Raw genomic sequence first — 20,901 nt, 5'->3', positions numbered from 1 at the left:
TACAAACTGTCCCTGTGCCTGGACACAAACACAAGACAAACTGTCACCCTTGGATGAGTCTCTGCTCTTTCAGCTCCTGCTCAGTAGAATCTGAAGCTGCATTTTGGAGAGAACAGACCATGTTGTCCCTTCCACCAGCAGCTGTAGAACACACAGCCCTGTGCTCTGGGAGATCTCAGGTGCACTTACACTCCTCCCACAGGGATAAACCACCTCAAACCACCCCCTGACCAGCCGTGCCCAAAGAAAAGCTCTTAAAGGGTCTCTGATGTGACCCAGAAAGCTGCAGCAAAAGGCAGGAGGTGACTCACCTGCATCCATGCTGGGGTTCATCTGGTGGTCACTGGTTTCTCCATCCTCACTCAAATAGCCTGGAGGAGGGGTCTCTAAAGCATAAAATTATCAAACTTCAGTGCAACTGGATGAAAAGTCTGGATTTTAGACCCCAAAACCATCCAAAGTCTGCATTTTAGACCCCAAAACCATCCCAAGTCTGGATTTTAGACCCCAAAACCATCCCAAGTCTGGATTTTAGACCCCAAAACCATCCAAAGTCTGCATTTTAGACCCCAAAACCATCCCAAGTCTGGATTTTAGACCCTCAAACCATTCAAAGTCTGGATTTTAGACCCCAAAACCATCCCAACTCTGGATTTTAGACACTAAAACCATCCCAAGTCTGGATTTTAGACCCTCAAACCATCCCAAGTCTGGATTTTAGACCCCAAAACCATCCCAAGTCTGGATTTACGACACTAAAACCATCCCAAGTCTGGATTTTAGACCCCAAAACCATTCAAAGTCTGGATTTTACACACCAAAACAATTCAAAGCCTGGATTTTAGACACCCAAACCATTAAAAATCTGGATTTTAGACCCCCAAACCCTTTACTGTGTTATTCACAAGGAGACAAAATTCTTTCTTATTACTTTTCTTCCTCAAGCTGCTGAAGGGAGGAGCCAACCCAACCAGGATGACACTCCTGTCTGTGAACAGCAGAGGAAGGGGCAAACAAAAAAATCTGGATTTTCAGCCCATAAAACTTGAAGCCACTGAGACAGAGATTTCTGTCCACATATTTCTCCTCTCCTGGAGTGCAGCTGCAGAGTTTGTCCATGCAAATAAGGTGGAAATTGCTTGTAAAACAGATACATAAATAGAAGAGCTCGATTCCATCCCAAAATGTTTTACTCCAATTAAAATGGTTTACTCCAATTAAAATGGCTGGATTTCAATCCAATCTAACCCTGCTAAGGGCACAGTCAGCTCCAGATTTCCCAATCAACTGAGTGTGTCCAAGGGAAGAGGTGAGTTTAAGGACATGCAGAACTTGCACCTCTTTTTGCTCAGGTTCCCACTCCGGAGCAACCACGGAAAGACTCCCCGGGCATCCAGCCTGGCATAGCACTGCCCCCTGTGCCCCCTGCCCTGTGCTGGCAGATGGTACCTGGAATGTAGTTGCTCTGGGGCTCGATACCTGCTGGGAAGTTAGTGTTCTCAGGGATGGAGTGGCTGTAGTCATCCAGCGGAGGGAACTCGGCCGGGATCTCCGTGTGCCGCGGCACCAGCACCGGGGGCAGCACTGCGGGGGCAAACACAGCTCAGAGAGGGGCAAACACAGCTCAGAGAGGGGCAAACACGGGGGCAAACACAGCTCAGAGAGGGGCAAACACAGCAGGGCTCAGAGAGGGGTAAACACAGGGGCAAACACAGCTCAGAGAGGGGCAAACACAGCTCAGAGAGGGGCAAACACGGGAGCAAACACAGCTCAGAGAGGGGCAAACACGGGGGCAAACACAGCTCAGAGAGGGGCAAACACAGCAGGGCTCAGAGAGGGGCAAACACAGCTCAGAGAGGGGCAAACACGGGGGCAAACACAGCTCAGAGAGGGGCAAACACAGCAGGGCTCAGAGAGGGGCAAACACAGCTCAGAGAGGGGCAAACACAGCAGGGCTCAGAGAGGGGCAAACACGGGGGCAAACACAGCTCAGAGAGGGGCAAACACGGGGGCAAACAGCTCAGAGAGGGGCAAACACGAGGGCACACACAGCAGGGCTCAGAGTGGAGCAAACATGAGGGCAAACACGGGGGCAAACACAGCAGGGCCCAGACAGGGCACTGCACCCCCAGAAACAAGGAGAGACCAGGCTGGAGATCCACCCTTCAGCACATGGCACTCAGAGGGGCTCACTGAGGGGCAGGAGGTGGTGCTGCCTTCAGCAATAACAGCAGGCACAGGTGGTGTCTGCTCCCCCAGCTGCGGTGGGAGGCTCAGAACTGCAGCCACACCCTGCCCCTTCCCAGGCACAGCCACAGGTCTGCAGGAAACCCCACTGGGGAGAAGGTGGTTCAGAGGGAAGGGGTTTCACACACAATGGAACAGCAAGGTGGGATCACCCAAACATCCCAAGGGGCTTTGCTGGCACAAGTTGCTGCAGCTCCAGCTCAAAGTCCTTGCCAGAGGCAGGAGGAAGCTCCAGAACAGGAATTTCAGTTGTGTTGGGAGCCATTCTTAGACCCACTTCACAGTGGGTTTATCCCTAATTTCACACCAGCACTCAGGGATGCCCAGAATGCTGCCACAACTGCACACGTGAGTTGTTTATGTGCACACAGTGCCCAGCAGGAGCCTGGCACCAACACACTCTGCCCAATGGGATCTCCTCAATCCCAAGGACATTCCCCCTGAAGTGCAGACTCATAAATTATTACAGTAAGGGATTATCACTAATAATAAACACACTTTGGCTTTAAAACCCCCAAAGGCACTTGGGAATCCCCGGTGCCCGGAGGGAGAGGGGCAGGCCTGGCACGGCCCTGGCAGTACCTGGGGTCTCCACCCTCTGGTAGTGGTAGGGGTTGACACAGACTTCGTCCTTCTTCATGTTGAAGGCGAACTCGCACATCTCCATGGCGCGCAGCTCGTGGTGGCTGTGCAGGTCGGGCCAGCGCCACAGGCGGCAGTAGATGACGTGGGGCAGCCCCTTCCTGTGGGACACCTGGAGCCTGCCATCCAGGGACCTGCAGCACACAGGGCACAGGCAGGGCAGCAGTTAGCCTGGAATGGACCCACGGGTGGCTCTACCCCGACACGATGTCACCGGGCTGCTCCCAGCCCTCAGCCAAGGAGGTGCCTCCAAAAACTGCAAAATCAGGGACTCACACGCTGGCTTGGGGTGGGAGGGACTTAAAGATCATCTCATGCCATCCTGGTGCCTCCAAAGAGTGGACAATCATGGACTCACACACTGGCTTGGAGTGAGAGGGACTTAAAGATCATCTCATGCCACGTTGGCACCTCCAAAGAGTGGACAATCATGCACTACTCACACACTGGCTTGGGGTGGAAAGGAATTAAAGATCATCTCATGCCACGTTGGCACCTCCAAAGACTGGACAATCATGGAATCACACATTGGCTCAGGGTGGGAGGGATCTTAAAGCTCATCTCATTCCACCCTGGTGCCTACAAAGACCAGAAAACCAGGGAATCACACCCTGGCTTGGGGTGGGAGGGACTTAAAGATCATCTCACCCCACCCTGGTGCCTCCAAAGACTGGACAATCATGGAATCACACACTGGCTTGGGGTGGAAAGGAATTAAAGATCATCTCATTCCACCCTGGTGCCTCCAAAGACTGGACAATCATGGACTCACACACTGGCTCAGGGTGGGAGGGACTTAAAGATCATCTCATACCACCATGGGTAGGGAAGGAAGAGAATCCTAGAATGGTTTGGGTTGGAAAGGACTTAAAGATCATCTCATTCCACCCTGGTGCCACCAAAAACTGGACAATCATGGACTCACACACTGGCTTGGGGTGGGAGGGACTTAAAGATCATCTCATTCCACCCTGGTGCTTCCAAAGACTGGACAATCATGGAATCACACACTGGCTTGGGGTGGGAGGGACTTAAAGATCATCTCATGCCACCTCCCTACCATGGGTAGGGAAGGAATAGAATCCTGGAATGGTTTGGGTTGGAAAGGAATTAAAGATCATCTCATTCCACCCCAGTGCCACCAAAAACTGGACAATCATGGAATCACACACTGGCTTGGGGTGGAAAGGAATTAAAGATCATCTCATACCACCATGGGTAGGGAAGGAAGAGAATCCTGGAATGGTTTGGGTTGGAAGGCACCTTAAAGCCCACCCAGTGCCACCCCCTGCCATGGGCAGGGACACTTTCCCCTATCCCAGGTTGCTCCAAGCCCTGTCCAACCTGGCCTTGGACACTCCCAGGGATGGGGCAGCCACAGCTTCTCTGGGCAATGATGTTTGTTCCACAGCCCTGCTCTGGATTTACTAATTTTGTGGTTCTTTTGGAGGCAGAGCCAAAAGCTGCAGCAAGTCCCAATACACTGATTTAGTGGTTCTTCTTAAACAGGGCTTTGCCCAGCTCTCAAACTCCTGCTGTGCATTTCAAGGTTACATCTTCCACTAAGTGTTGATCAAACTGGACTCTGAAACACAATATTGAGTTTTCACTGGGACAAAGTCATCCAGAACTGGTGCACAAACCTTTTCTTTAAAGTTCTCTGCTTTATCTATATAGGAGCACTACAAAAAACCAGTTTGTAGCTTCCAGTTTAATTTGCCAAACTGCAGCCTGAGAGCAAATTACAGTTTTTCCAGCATTGCTTACTTTTATTTTTACATCTCCTGTGTCTCATTTTTCACCTGTCCTGTGCCCACCCCTGAGCAGCCTCTTCCCAGGAAACCTTCCTGGGAGCAAGGCCAGTGTGTTCAACCCCTTTCCAGCAGAGCAGGGTCTTCTCCTCCATCCTGAAGGAACAAGAACTGCTCCAGGCACTTGCTCTGAAGTCCAACCCTTCATTTCCCTCACTTAATAACCCAAATGAAACACTTGAGGGCTTGGGTGAAAGGAAATATTTCTCTATTTTGTCAAAGAAAAAAAAAAATCAAGAAAAATGCAATTTTACTCAGAATTATTTCCCTTGGTTCTTTGTGTTGGCAGCCAAGCTAGAAAAACAAAACAAACCCAACCCAAAACACACAAACAATTCTTCCAAGAGGCTGCTCCAGTCTTGGCTGCCCTAAGAGAGTTTTCCCCAAAGCTTCCCTGGCACGGTTTGGTATCACACAAACCTCATGGAATCACTGCAGGCAAAATGCAGCTGGTTCAAGCCATGTCCTGCCCTCCTGAGGACAGAAAAGCCAAAATTGGGTCTACCCAGGTGGAATATTCACAAGGAGAACACCAATGTCAACCCCTGAACTTCTGGGGAAAGTGGGAATTGTGGTGTTGATTCCAAGAGAACCAAGACTGGACTTATGTGACCTCAAAGCTAATCAGGTTGGGAAAAAAATTAAAAATATGTATCAAAAGTGTGAGAATATTCAGTAATTTGACAAAAAGAAGAGGCTGAGAGAAGGAACAAACCAGGAGTGATTCTCTTTGTCCTCCTTTCAAACATCTTTGCCTGCTTGGCAGGAGATCTGGGACCCAAAGGAGGAGAAAAGAGGAGACTCAGAGAGATTATTCCAAGTATCCAGGAGGAGACACATTTACCAGGACAGAAGAAACTCTCCATCCCAGCCACAAACTCCCCAGTCAGCTGGAGGGTAAAGAGCAGTTCCCACCACCCCAAGGCAGGAGTTCTGACTGTCCAGATGTCCAAAGAAATGGAATTCTCTACAATCTCATCTAAAAAAGCCTTCTTAAAATGACACAGCCACGTGTTTCATTTTCAAACACAACCACCTCCCCTCTCCCCTCGAGAAGGAGACAAGGTAAAAGAAATGACATTTCCTCAAAGCCCTGGGGGTTAATTGTGTTTTTCTGGTTGTGAAATCTCCCCTCGTGCTCTCCATGAAGGGACTGGGGACAAAACAACATTGTCTGAATGTTCTTGGGAAGGACCAGCTGGGGCTCCTCCTGCTGCACCCTCAGGAGGAGTTTCCTCACCCTCAGGAATACTTTCCTCACCCTCAAGGAGTATTTTCCTCAGCCCTCCAGGTGTATTTTACTCAATTTTCCTCACCCTCAGGGAGTATTTTCCTCAACCTTCAGGGATTATTTTCCTCAGCCCTCCAGGTGTATTTTCCTCAGCCCTCAAGGCCTATTTTCCTCACCCTCCAGGAGTATTTTACTCACTCTCAGGGAGTATTTTCCTCACCTTCCAGGTGTATTTTCCTCAATCCTCCAGGTGTATTTTCCTCACCCTCAGGGATTATTTTCCTCAACCCTCACAGAGTAATTTCCTCAGCCCTCAGGGAGCATTTTCCTCAGCCCTCAGGGAGTATTTTCCTCAGCCCTCAGGGAGTATTTTCCTCAGTCCTCAGGGAGTATTTTACTCAATTTTCCTCAACCCTCCAGGTGTATTTTCCTCAACCCTCAAGGAATATTTTCCTCACTCTCCAAGAGTATTTTCCTCACCCTCAAGGGGCATTTTCCTCACCCCTCAAGATGTATTTGACTCAATTTTCCTCAGCCCTCAGGTGTATTTTCCTCACCCTCAGGAATATTTTCCTCCCCCTCAGGGATTATTTTCCTCAACCCTCAGGGAGTATTTTCCTCAATTTTCCTCAACCCTCCAGGTGTATTTTCCTCAACCCTCAAGGCCTATTTTCCTCAGCCCTCCAAGAGTATTTTACTCACCCTCATGGGGCATTTTCCTCAACCCTCAAGGAATATTTTCCTCACCTTTCAGGTGTATTTTCCACAACCCTCAAGGAGTATTTTCCTCAAGCCTCAAGGAATATTTTCCTCAGCCCTCCAGGTGTATTTTACTCAATTTTCCTCAGCCCTCAAGGCCTATTTTCCTCACCCTCCACGAGTATTTTCCTCACCCTCAAGGGGCATTTTCCTCAGCCCTCAAGATGTATTTGACTCAATTTTCCTCAGCCCTCAGGTGTATTTTCCTCACCCTCAGGACTATTTTCCTCCCCTTCAGGAGTATTTTCCTCCCCCTCAGAGATTATTTTTCCCCCCACCTCAGGTGTATTTTCCTCCCCCTCAGGATTATTTTCCTCCCCCTCAGGACTATTTTCCTCCCCCTCAGGAATATGTTCCTCCCCCTCAGGATTATTTCCCCCCACCTCAGGATTACTTCCCCCCACCTCAGGTGTATTTTCCTCCCCCTCAGGATTATTTTCCTCCCCCTCAGGACTATTTTCCTCCCCCTCAGGACTATTTTCCTCCCCCTCAGGACTATTTTCCTCCCCCTCAGGAGTATTTCCCCCCACCTCAGGATTATTTCCCCCCCCCCTCAGGAATATGTTCCTCCCCCTCAGGATTATTTTCCTCCCCCTCAGGATTATTTCCCCCCACCTCAGGTGTATTTTCCTCCCCCTCAGGATTATTTTCCTCCCCCTCAGGAATATGTTCCTCCCCCTCAGGACTATTTTCCTCCCCCTCAGGATTATTTTCTTCCCCCTCAGGATTATTTTCCTCCCCCTCAGGAATATGTTCCTCCCCCTCAGGACTATTTTCCTCCCCCTCAGGATTATTTCCCCCCACCTCAGGTGTATTTTCCTCCCCCTCAGGACTATTTTCCTCCCCCTCAGGGGTATTTGCTCCAGCCCCAGGGGCAGTTGAGGCTGGGATGGGGCTGAGATCAGAGGCCCAAGGCTGGGCTGGCCCCGGGGGTGTCCCCAGCCCTGTCCCCTCCCCGGGCACAGCAATGTGACAACAAACAATGGCCCCCCAATAATTCTCTGCTTTGCTGGCCCTGCCCTGGAGCCCAGACAGACCCTGGATCCCTCCCCAGGCCCCCCAAAGGCTCAGCATGGCCTGGCTTCACTACAGTGAGGGTCTCAGCACCACAATTCCCACTGGGAATTACATTTTTCCTGCCTTTGAACCTCCTGTGCCGAGCAGCTCTCCCTGCACACCTGACCTGAGGCATTTATTGTTCCAGATAATTCACAGGGTTTCTTTTCAACATATCAACGTTCTCAGGCCATGAATTCAGGGCTGGTTCTCTCCAAAAGCAGCACCTTTGGGTGGGACACAACGAGAGTCTCCACACCATGAGGTGCCCACGAGACCACCAGGAAAGCACCTTTAGCACCAACCCATCCTTATTTATGTTGCTCCAAGCCATTTATTTACTAGGGAAGTTCAACACAAGGAGCTGCTGCTCCAACTGTCCAAGTGCTGCTCAAAAAGCCCATTGAAATTTTTTATTTTCATTTATTTTTATTTTCCTTTTTATTTTATTTTACTTTTTATTTTATTTTACTATATTTTACTTTATTTTACTTTTTATTTTACTATATTTTATTTTACTATATTTTACTTTCTTTTACTTTATTTTACTTTTTATTTTACTATATTTTATTTTACTATATTTTACTTTATTTTACTTTATTTTATTTAATTTTCATTTAATTAATTTTTAATTTTATTTTAATGTACTATCTTTTACTAGATTTTATTTTTTATTTTCATTTATTTTCATTTACTATCTTTTATTTTATATTTCACTTTATTTTACTACATTTTATTTTTATTTTTATTTACTTTAATTCATTTTAATTTACTATCTTTTACTATCTTTTATATTCCATTTTATTTTACTTTAATTTACTACATTTTACTACATTTTATTTTATTTTTTATTTTATTTTTCTTGATTTTATTTTAATTTACTTTATTTTAATTTAGTATCTTTTACTACATTTAATTTTATATTTTTAATTTATTTTCATTTATTTTATTTTAATTTACTATCTTTTATTATATTTTATATTTTATTTTATTTCATTTTATTTCATTTTATTTTATTTTATTTCATTTAATTTCATTTTATTTTATTTCATTTCATTTTATTTTATTTTATTTTATTTTATTTTATTTTATTTTATTTTATTTTATTTTATTTTATTTAGCAAAAACAGGGAGGGGAGGAGAAAACAGAACGACAGAAACACCAAAGCTTTATTTTTTAAACAATCCTCTGCAACTCTCTGCAAAGAGTGAGGAGTAAACAGAATATCAAGTTGCACAACCTGAATTTGATTTCCAGGCCTGATTGGGGTCTTTTTTTTTTTTTTGGTTGTTTGGGGTTTGTTGTTGTTGGGGGTTTTTCACTTGGGTTTGTTTTGTGGTTGCTTTTTTTAACCATATTTAATTTGGGAGATCCCGAATTGCGAAAGGGAAAAAAACCCACCCCACGTTCTGAAAGATTTTGTTCTTTTCTCTCTTCCTCTTTGAGCTTTTTGTGCCTCTCTTTAGCCTGATGGAGGATGAAAACTCTTCCTTGGGCTCATTCCCCTCCTTTGGAAGGAAAGGTGAAATCAGGGACTGCAGGAAGGCCAGTTAAGCAAAGTGATATCAGCAGTGAGTTATTCCAAACATTTCTGCCCAGGTTGGAACTCTCCAGTTTTCATCTACCAGAAATCCGTTCCTTCCCCTTCCAGGCACATTCCTCTTGGCAAAGCCCATCACTCTCACAGCCCTGCCAATAATCTGCCAGAAAGGCCTGAAAGCTCCAGGATCCAGTGACACCAACTGTGCAAAAAGGGGGAAGGAAAAACAACAAAAAACAAACAAACAAAAAAAAAACAAAAAAACCCAAAACCAAACAAAAAAACAAACCCTAAAAACAAAACAAAAACAAACAAAAAAAACCAAAAAAAACCCCAAAACCAAACAAAACAAAAAAACAAACCCCAAAAACAAAACAAAAACAAACAAAAAAACCAAAAAAAACCAAAAAAAAACCAAAAAACCAAAACCAACCAAACAAAAAAAACCCAAAAAACAAAACAAAAATAAACAAAACAAAACAAAAAACAACAAAAAAAACCAGATCCAAACAAGCAAACAAAACAAAAAAACCCAAAAACCAAAACAAAAACAAACAAAAAACCCAAAAAACAAAAAAACCCACAAAAACAAAAAAAAACCAACCCCCCCCCCAAAAAAAAACCAAAACCAACCAACCAAACAAAAAAAACAAAAAACAAAACCAAACAAAAAAAAACCAAAAAAACCCCAAAAAAACCCAAAACCAAACAAACAAAACAAAAAACCCCCCAAAACCAAAACAAAAACAAACAAAAAAAACCAAAGAAACAAAAAAACAAAAAAAACCCAAAACCAAACAAGCAAACAAAACAAAAAAACCCAAAAAACAAAACAAAAACAAACAAAAAAACCAAAAGAAAAACAAAAAACCCAAAAAAACAAAACAAAAACAAAACAAAAAAAAACCAAAAAAAAAACCCAAAAAACCCAAAACCAACCAAACCAACAAAACAAAAAAAAAAAAAAAGAAAACGAAAAAAACCAAAAAACTCCAAAAAAAATCAAGAAAAAAGTAAACAAAAAAAAAAAAAGGAAAATCAACCAGGAAGGAAAAGTGATGCATTTTCAAAACCAAGAGCAGGAGTTGGTTGTTAAAACCACCACAAATAAGCTGCAAGTTGATCTAAAATGCACCACCACCTCTGACTGTGGTGTTCTCCTAAACACCTCCATCTGTCCTATCCCAGGAAAAGAAGTGTTTTTTCCATAGCCTGGAGTGCAGAGCTCTGCAATACCCACAGGGCTCCGTGGAGAAGCTGGAAAAAAACCCTCAGCTTGCCCTAAACATTGGCCAGCCCAACACCAGGGAATAAAAAACACCCCCTGCAGCACATTTGGAACTCCAGAGCCGAGCCCTTGCCATGTCTCTCCCCTCCATTTGCTCAGCATGGCTCAGTTTTCCCAGTTCTGGGGCACTTTTCACAGGACATTCAAGTGCTGGAAATGGAAATCCCTGTGTCAAGTTGAGGTTTGCAATTCACTGCCAGAGAGGAAACTAATAATTAATACTTCTGTTTAGCTCCTGGATTTATAGGAGATTAAAACAATGAGCAGCCATGGGAGTTTTGCAACACACCTCTGTGGAGAGGGGAGGTTTTACCACCCTCAAAGAGTGGAATTTTAAAGGATTATCCCAAAGCAAAGGCAGAGTTTGTGCCAGAGCCAAGACCAGGAGGGAGGAATTCAACCCCTCTCAGTGCTATCAATGCTCACCCCAGTTTTGTGCTGGGAACCTCCACCTCTACTTTGGGTTCCACCTCTGCTCTTGATTCCCACTCAAACCCTTTGGATTTGGAAGGAAACCACACCTGCTCCACAAACCCACCCACAGCAGCAGCAGCAGGGAAGGATTCCAAAGGGAAAGAGCATTTCTTGTGGTGCTCCGTAATTCTCCCGCCCTGGGTTTGAATCGGCAACTCCGAAATCACCAAACCCCTGGTGAGGGTCCCTAAATTCTCACTGACACCCCCCACAGCCCCTTCTCCTCTGCAGCCTCCCCTTCCCCACCCCCAGGCTGAAGGAATCCAGCGCAGGGAGTTGGTGGCAGGCTCAGATTCTGCCAGCATGACTCATTTATTGAGATTCCAGTAAGGCTGAGCTCTTTAGCAGGTGCCTTGAGACCGTATTTTTCGGAGTCTGATTTCACATTCAGCCCTAAGTACATTTTATTGGTTTACCATAAACTCTCTGTCCATTGTTGCTGCTCTGCTTGTCCTCTCCCCCCCGAGCTGTGGCCCTGTTGGCATGCACAGAACTCAGTTTAATTGACATTTCTTTGAAGCTGCACATGGATCTTGGTCTGTTATGCAGTATCATGATGGACCTGTTTTTATCTCTGTTCTACTTTTTACTGATCTCTGTTCCACTTTTTACTGATCTCTGTTCTTCCCCCCCTTCTGCTCCTGCCCCAGCCACCCTGGGGGCTCCCAAACCCACCTCCCACTGCTCTATTTTTAGCCACTGTGTAATTTTATGCCCCTCCACCTCTCACCTCCCCTTTTTTTGATGACCAGAGCACACCAGATCGATTCCTGAGGCCCAGCCATGCATGGCCTTCCTCCTCCCACCCCAGAAAGGACAGAATATATCCTGATGCTTAATTAAGGCTTAATTACAAGGTTCTAAACTTCCCAACACAAATTCTAGTATTACAGAATCATAGAATCACAGAATTTATTGGGTTGGAAAAGACCTCCAAGATCATCAAGTCCAACCCTTGGTCCAACTCCAGTTCCTTTACCAGATCATGGCAGTCAGTGCCACGGCCAAGCTCAGCTGAAAAACCTCCAGGGATGGGGAATCCACCCCCTCTCTGGGCAGCCCATTCCAATGCCTGAGCACTCTCTCTGCAAAGAATTTCTTTCTGCTCTCCAACTTCAATTTCCCCTGGCAGAGCTTGAGCCCATCGTGCCCCCTTGTCCTATTGCTGAGTGCCTGGGAGAAGAGACCAACCCCCACCTGGCCAGAACTTCCCTTCAGGCAGCTCCAGACAGTGCTGAGGTCACCTCTGAGCCTCCTCTTCTCCAGGCTGAACACCCCCAGCTCCCTCAGCCTCTCCCCACAGCACTTGTGCTCCAGTCCCTTCTCCAGCCTCCTTGCTCTTCTCACTTGGCTTGGAAGAAACCTCTGAGATCATCAAATCCAACCCTTGATCCAACCCCACTGGGATCACTCTGGCACTCTGTGCCCTGGGCTGGTGATCACAGTGGGGTTGGATCAAGACATGTTGGATTCTCTGTCCCTGGAGGTGTTTCAGAGGACACTCAGTGCCACATCCAGTCCCTTCTCCAGCCTCGTTGCTCTTCTCTGGCCCCGCTCCAGCCCCTCAATCTCTTGCCTCAACTGAGGGGCCCAGAACTGAACACAACACTCAAGGTGTGGCCTCCCCAAGGCAGAGTCCAGGGGAAGGGTCACTGCCCTGGGCCTGCTGGCCACGCTAGTTTGGATCCAGGCCAGGATCCCATTGGCCTTCTTGGCCACCTGGGCACACTGGTGGCTCCTGTTGAGCTTCCTGTCCCTCAGTCCCCCCAGGTCCCTCTGCCTGTCCCTCTCCAGCCACTCTGTGCCCAGCCTGGAGCGCTGCAGGGCTTGGGGTGGCCAAAGGGCAGGACCTGCACTTGGCCTTGTTGAACTCCATCCCATTGGAATCAGCCCCATCTCTCCAGTCTCTCCAGACCCCTCTGCAGAGCCCTCCTGCCTTCCAGCAGCTCGACACTCCCTCCCAGCTTGGTGTCATCAGCAAAGTTGCTGATGATGGACTCAATTCCCATTATCTGCCATTTCTGAGTAGAGAATAAGGGATCTAAGTGGAATCTCTCTTTCTGAATGTATCACATCCAAGCCCTCTCCCACCCAGTTGCCTTTAAAGTGAAACCCCTTTTTTCTAAGCAATCCTTGTCCTTTTTCTTACTCCAGCAAAGTTTATTTGCCCAGATCTGTGTCAGGCTCATGTACATTTATTTGTAGACTCAGTAACTGGAGCACCTGGCCCTGGTACCAACCAAAAGGAATAAAAAAGGCCAAAAAAGCTGCTGTAAAACTCACTTATTCTGTTGGTTTCCACACTACTTACACTGATTTACATTTAATACTTAATTTCTATGTGCATCCTCTTGACACTGTATGGAAAAGTCTTCCCGTTTTCACTGAAACCAGGAGAGTTTTGCAAATGAGCATCAGCTGTTGATACAGCCCAGTCAAAACCAGAGCCAAAGAGCCCAGAAAAGAAAATGCTTCTTAATTGCTGGAAGAGAAGAGAAACTAATGAGCTGCTCAGTGCTCAGCCAGTCTCACCCCAAGAGCTGCTGCCCCAAATAGAAGTGTCTGCTACCAAAGCAAAAGGGATTATCACAGTGAGTGTGGAAAAATGCCACTTTTAAGACTTTGGACTCTCCATCCCAATATATACAATTCCCAGTGCCTTCCACAGAGCCTTCATATAAATACCAGGAGTCAGAACTGGCTCCTCAGACAAATGTTTGTCCCTTCTATCAGGCTGGGACAAAGCCAACATTTCTTATGGAAACATTTCTGGTGGTCCTGGGCAAAGAACATGTTTATTTTATAGCTGATATAACCAAAAATACCCCGTGCTGCAGCCTCCAATTATCTGGTTTGGAACAGTCTGAGGCTACTCCAGGTTCATTGCTGTTATTTTCTTTATTATATAGTGAAAGTGGTGCTGCTTTTCCTGTAATTTGAAAAGCAGCTATTTGCAGGTGTGGACCTCCCCCGCAGGGAGAACAAGATCCAGGGTGAATCTTCCACAGTGCCCACCTTTCCAAGGCACCTCAGGGACTCCAGGCTGAGATCAATCCCCTCCTGGAATTACACAGGCCCTTTAAGCCTTCCCTTAACTCCACTGGCTCTGCTTTAGATGGCTCTTCAAGCTGGTTTAACAGCAATTCACTCCCTAACTATTTGCACAGCCAGTGCCAATTAGCAGCACAGCCCAAACCCACTGCCCATCCCACCTCCTGCCCCAGCAGGGATGTCCTTTGGGATCCAGCCCACAGCAGAGCTCTGGGAGCAGGATCTGTTCTCCACTGGGCTGCTCAGCTTCCCTTACAAACCCTCTCCTCTGGGTTCCTCAGGATGGGTCTGTCCTCTTCTCCCAACCAACCAACAAACCAGGTCTCCTTTCCAGAGGAGCTTTCCCAGTCTCTCCTCTGGGTTCCTCAGGATGGGTCTGTCCTCTTCTCCCAATCAACCAACAAACCAGGTCTCCTTTCCAGAGGAGCTTTCCCAGTCTCTCCTCTGGTTCCTCAGGATGGGTCTCTCCCCTTCTCCCAGTCAATCAGGTCTCTTTTCCAGGGGAGCTTTCCCACCTTCTCTGGGTTCCTCAGGATGGGTCTCTCCCCTTGTCCCAACCAACCAACCACATCTCTCTTCCTGAGGACCTTTCCCACCCTCTCTGGAATTCCTCAGGATGGGTCCCTCCCCTTCTCCCAAACAAGAAACCACATCTCTTTTCCAGAGGAGCTTTCCCACCCTCTCTGGAATCCCTCAGGATGGGTCTCTCCCCTTCTCCCAACCAACCACATCTCTTTTCCTGAGGAGCTTTCCCACCCTCTCTGGAATTCCTCAGGATGGGTCTCTCCCCTTCTCTCAACCAACCAACCACATCTCTTTTCCAGAGGAGCTTTCCCAGTTGTCCATGAATCAGCCCTGCCTGAATCACTTCCCATGTGGTCCATCCCAGAGCAGATTCCCACAGGCTTCCCTCCTCCATGCCCATGACACACAAGTCCCCAACCAACCCTGGAGTGTCCCCAAGGAGTGAGCAGGAGGTGTGTCCCAAGGTGAAAAGGGTAGTGACAGAAAGCTGTGTTAGTTTTACAACCCTGACTTCCTTCTTGTGAGTCACCAGCAGGGCAGGAGAACTCCAAAAAAAGCTGCAGGACAACTCCAGCTCCAAACCAAAGCTGCAGAACTCCAGCTCCAAACCAAAGCTGCAGGAGAACTCCAGCTCCAAACCAAAGCTGCAGAACTCCAGCTCCAAACCAAAGCTGCAGGAGAACTCCAGCTCCAAACCAAAGCTGCAGAACTCCAGCTCCAAACCAAAGCTGCAGGAGAACTCCAGCTCCAAACCAAAGCTGCAGGAGAACTCCAGCTCCAAACCAAAGCTGCAGGACAACTCCAGCTCCAAACCAAAGCTCCAGGAGAACTCCAGCTCCAAACCAAAGCTCCAGGAGAACTCCAGCTCCAAACCAAAGCTGCAGGACAACTCCAGCTCCAAACCAAAGCTCCAGGAGAACTCCAGCTCCAAACCAAAGCTCCAGGAGAACTCCAGCTCCAAACCAAAGCTGCAGGACAACTCCAGCTCCAAACCAAAGCTCCAGGAGAACTCCAGCTCCAAACCAAAGCTCCAGGAGAACTCCAGCTCCAAACCAAAGCTCCAGGACAACTCCAGCTCCAAACCAAAGCTCCAGGACAACTCCAGCTCCAAACCAAAGCTGCTGGAGAACTCCAGCTCCAAACCAAAGCTCCAGGACAACTCCAGCTCCAAACCAAAGCTCCAGGACAACTCCAGCTCCAAACCAAAGCTGCAGAACTCCAGCTCCAAACCAAAGCTGCAGAACTCCAGCTCCAAACCAAAGCTGTAGGAGAACTCCAGCTCCAAACCAAATATGTAGGAGAACTCCAGCTCCAAACCAAAGCTGCAGGAGTGTGATGTCTTTGGGGAACGCTGCACATTTCACACCCAATGCCTCATTAAAAGCCACAAGAGTTAATATTTTACAGTCTCTTCTGCCTGCAATTACCAGTGAGATCAGAGGCTTGAGATTCTGCAACGAGTTTGTGTCTGTTTGGAGGAACAACTTTGTAAACTTGTGTCTCATAATCAGGTTTCACAGCACATCTGAGCAGGGTGAGGGGACAGAGGAGATGCTGTCAGGGCTTTGGGGTTGCTGGTTCTGCACAATGAGAAAAGAGGGTTCCTTGGGAGCCAGGGGTGCAAAATGCTTTAGCTGAAGTATTTTTATTTTTCCCCCCCACCTAAAACTCTTCCCAGCAAAAAGGAAGCTGTGTATGTGGCCTACCTGAAAGCTTCCTTTCTTCTAGCAACTCTCCAGAGCAGAGGAAAGGGTTGGGTTTGGGGCTGCCACTCGCAGCCTTCCAGCACAGCAGTCACTCCCTCAGCCCATCCCTCTGGCCCACAGAACCACCTTCTTCATGGCAGCCCAATTCTGCTCTCCTAAATTACACATCATGTTTTAAAAAACCCCAACCAAACTGACAAACTATGGGCAAAGGAGGGGGATGAGCATTTTCCCCAGGCTGCAAGGCAGGAAGAATTCCCTTGCTCTCCCAAATCAGGTTTTTCCACAGCATCCTCTTTCCTGTGTGTGACTGAGGGAAAGCAGCACCCCCAGAGCTGCTTCCCCTCCCTCTCTCCTCCCTCCCTGCCTGCCCTGGGCTGCCCCAGCTCTCCCCAGTGCTGTGGCTGGGAGTGAGCATGTCTAGTTCTCTGGTTCCAAAGCTCAGCTCTGACTAATGCAGGATGTGTGGGAGAGCAGAGCATGAATAAGAGCTCTCTGAGGCACGTCTGGGTATCACAGTCACCCATCCTTATCATGCCAGCAGGACCCAGGGCATGTGTGTGCACAGGGCACCTCCTGCCCAGGCTTTCTCTCTGCTCCTGCTCCCTGGAGATCTGTGTGACACCACACAGAGCAGCAAAACGCTGCAACCAACAGAAATAAACCCCTTATTTCCACGTAAATGTCAGGAGCAAGAAAAGTTTGAGGCAAGAAGTGACTAAAGATCAGTCCAGGAAAAAAAAAAACAGTGAAAACAGGTCACCTTTCAACCACCAGAGCAGACAGGACTGTTCCCAAATGAGATGTTTTTCAAAAGTTTTCCATGAGGTGTCCATAATGAACAGCTGAAAATACCACCTGCATCCAGACTCCCATTTCAGGAACAGAGAGCCATTTCAGGAGCTCTCCTGTTGCCATCTCCCCCTTCCCTCTCTCCAAAGAATATTTGATATTCACGTCCTGGGAGCCTCAGTGCATAAATGCTTAAACATGAAGCTGAAACCAGAAGCAGATCTGAGCTTGCCAAGGAGAGGGAACAAGGAGGGAAACAGACTCCCAGGTAAATATTAGTTTGTACTTGAAAAAGCCAGAGCACATTTGAAAGGTGCTTTTGATTTTCATGGCAACTTCCCATCGTTCCCCTGTGGAACCAGGCCAAGGTGACACAGGGGGACAGGCACCTGGGGTGTGTGGCACTGGCACTGCCAGCCACTGCCAGCCAAATTGTGGAACATCACCTGCAGAATTCCAGAAACAAGGGATGTTTTCCCTCCTGGTTTCCCCCGTGGCCCCTCCTGTTGGTGCCCTCCATGCCAGGACTGGCACTCACCAAAAGGGCCAGGCATGCTGTCTGGAGCACAGCTCTCCTCTGCTCCAGTCCTGTACCCATCCTGCCATCTGGCACAGCCTCTGTGAGCCCTGGCCTGGCCAATGATGCCCAATGAAAGGCACAGAGAGTGCCCTCCTGGCCCACAGCAGCCCAACCAACACCCCTCTGCTGTGCCCTGAAAGGGGAATCCGCAGGAGACAAAACAAGTTTCAGTTCTTTCAAATCCCAAAGCGTTTTCAAAATTATAAAGGGCACAAATAGATGTGTCCATGTCTGTGGCACAGCCAGGATGACAGTGACACCAACCAGCTGTGGCACAGCCAACACCAACACTGCAGCACTTTGATGGTCCACACCAAGACCACCACACACCCCAAATCAAAGCTTGGGGAACCTTCTAAGGAAGCCACAATCACCAGTCCTGAGGAGCAGCAGACAGGAGACCCAGGAACACCACCCAGCTCCTCTGAACCACCACGATGAGGCACACAGAGGGAACACTCAATTAGGGCCTTTTCTCCAATGCACTTGCTGGGTCCCTGCAGGAGCAGTGACTCAGACAACACAGGGCTTTCCACTGACTCACCCATAGCCCTCAGCACCCTCCAGGTTCTGGGCACTGCGGATGTCTCACTACCTACACCTTCCCTAAATACTTCCTGGGCTGTCCAGGGCACGAGTGAGAGGGAGCCAAGGGTGACCAGAAGGCAGGAATCCCCTTGGAATACCTGGATGGACCAGAAAGGAGTGTGTGCCACACACAGCTCCAGCAGCACTGCTCACTCTGCAGCATGTGAGGGCAGATACAAACGACACAGAGATAGGGAAACAATGGGCTAAGTCACAAATATTTGATTTCACAAGTCAAGACAGTTTTCTTTCCCCTCCCCTCGTGACTCAGCCTTTGGTCCACACACCCACTCCATCCTCCAAAAAACAACTGCATGAAACCAATTTGATTGCTCTAAAATACACACAGGCAGTGACCAATCACTCCTCCTCCTCCTCCTCCTCACAGCACTCACTCTATTTACTAAGAGTCTGCACCGTCTGCTGTGTTTGTGACAGGATCCAACTCCCCCTCTCAATGAGACATTAAACACTAGCCCCTCCAACTCCTCTCCACTCTCCCTACCCCATTCCCAAACCTCTGAGCCTGCAGACAACATCCAGATAAACCCCCTGAAATCACTCCTGGCTGTTTCCAGGGAAAGGGCACTGCAGTGCCCACTGTGCCAGGGACCTGAACTGATCCCAGAGCAGGGCTCAGGTAGATGGCCAGGAGGAGAGAGCCGTGGGCTGTGCCAGAGGTGCTGCCCTCAGAAAGGGAGAGCACTGGCAGCTCTCCATGCTCTCTGCCTGCCAGCCCAGCAACTCAGGCTCTATGCCAGGCCTTAATGGCATCACACCAACACAGGGGAGATCTGGATTAGCTACTGGGAAGGAATTCCTGGCTGGGAGGGTGGGCAGGCCCTGGCACAGGTGCCCAGAGAAGCTGTGGCTGCCCCAGCCCTGGGAGAGTCCAAGGCCAGGTTGGAGCAACCTGGGCTGGTGGGAGGTGTCCCTGCCCATGGATGAGCTTTAAGGTCCCTTCCAACCCAACCCCTGCCATTATGATTTTATTCCTTACCTTCCCAGGCTGCTGCTGCACTGGCCAAGCTCTGCTGGTGTCATGGCAAAGCCACTGCCTGCAACTGGAGGCAGAAAAGCCACTTTCATCCCCATCCTGGGGAACCCTTGCATTAAACCCTGCCCTCGAAATCTCCCTCTCCCTGGAACCACTGCTCCAACCACTTCTAAAATCCTTCCCAGCCATTTGCTGGTTTCCTCACTACTTGTACCTTGACACATATTCCTCAAAAACATTTAAGGAAAAAAACCCCAACCCACAAACAAACAAACCAAACAAACCACCCCCTAAAGCAAGTGAAGATCTGCCCCTTCCTCCTTTTAGCAATGAAAACAACTCCCCTGTCATCCCAGCTAATCTCCTCCTCCTCCTCCTCCTCTCCCTGGCACATCAGATAAACACCTTGTTCCTCCAAGCCATCAGAAAACACAGCTGCTAAAATCATCACTCTGACCCACCAATCACACTCCTCCCTTAAGCTGTCCGGTGTCTTCCACCAGGTATGAAGTTCAACCAGCCCAGAACCTTGTCTTCAAAGCACTCCAGCCCTCTATCATGTCACACTTGAGAGCCCATCCCAAGTGCAGCTTCTCCACACTCCAATTCCTTGCCCACACTGGACATCCCCACTTGCTTCCCTTTGGCTTCTCCTTCCCTCCCACCTCAGCCCCTTTCCCTGCTCTGTGCAGGTTTCACTGGGGGAACAAACAACCCTTCCAGCCCTCCTGAGGTGGAAGGATGATCCTTTCCCAGCCCATTTCTTTGTTAAAACTGAGGGCACCAAACACTATGAACACGAAGCAAACAGACAAAAAGCTTTACAGGGAGGAGATGGTGCAGAATTATTGGAGTAATTAATACAGCCCATGGTTACAGTTTTCTCTGGATATTCCCATGGGCACTGTCTTGCATCTTTTACTCTGCCAGCTCCCCAGCACAGGGACAGCCTGTATTTTTTCCCCCCTTTTCTAAAGCAATAAGCACGTTCTTGGCAGTTAAATTATTAATAAGGAACAAATGGTAATTGATTTATAGATGAGCCATAAAAACAAGATTTGTCTTCTTCCCTCTTCTGAGTCCCTGTTGCCCACAGGCTTTGTCCTGGTTCCAGCCCCACCAAAAGGTCCCTCCCAGACCCAAAGCAGCAGATCCAGCTCCAAAGGATCCGTGTTTTTGTGACCCCTTTACCTCTGTTGTATCTGCCCACTGCCCAGATATTGCACAAGAGACACAAAGTGGTCATTGTTCCTCCTCCTCTCTCTCTCTCTCTCTCTCTCTCCCCTCAGTGAAGAAAAAGCTTCACTGGATTAGTTCTTAAGGTTTTATTTTTATCCATTGTGAGCTTGTGAAAGAAAAAAGAATAAAAACCTCATGGAAAAGATGAGTTTTGAATTCAGGCTTTGAATGTGCTGAGCTTGGGGAATTAGTTCTCTCGCTGCTGGTGGAAAGTTCCACAGTTCTGGCCCAGAACTTCACACCACAAGTCTCTGACCTGCTCCTTCGAGCACAACTTTCTCACATTTCAGCTCCACCACTTGCAACAGCAGTTTGTACTCCTGTTTTGCTGGATGACCTGAGGAACACCAGGTGTCTCCCCCTGGGTGTGGGCT

At 48.0% G+C, this 20,901-nt stretch overlaps 1 protein-coding gene across 2 annotated transcripts in view; it reads right to left on the bottom strand.

Moving 5' to 3' along the window:
- Window positions 1–20,901, bottom strand: part of SMAD3 (SMAD family member 3) — an 83,340-nt gene that overhangs the window by 16,926 nt on the left and 45,513 nt on the right. The window contains exons 2-4 of one of the 2 annotated variants that reach the window (XM_071568877.1): window positions 2,830–3,023; window positions 1,480–1,584; window positions 312–386 (exon numbers count right to left, since the gene is read on the bottom strand). In XM_071568877.1, coding sequence (XP_071424978.1) covers window positions 312–386; window positions 1,480–1,584; window positions 2,830–3,023 — 374 coding nt within the window. Of the gene's footprint in view, window positions 1–311; window positions 387–1,449; window positions 1,585–2,829; window positions 3,024–20,901 lie in introns of both variants that reach the window. The other variant, XM_071568876.1, reaches the window with a different exon arrangement.

Source organism: Pithys albifrons, chromosome 13 (assembly GCF_047495875.1).
Source record: "Pithys albifrons albifrons isolate INPA30051 chromosome 13, PitAlb_v1, whole genome shotgun sequence".
Taxonomy (NCBI): domain Eukaryota; kingdom Metazoa; phylum Chordata; class Aves; order Passeriformes; family Thamnophilidae; genus Pithys; species Pithys albifrons.
The sequence above is the reverse complement of the archived record's forward strand: the minus strand, read 5'-3'. Positions and strand labels throughout refer to the sequence as shown.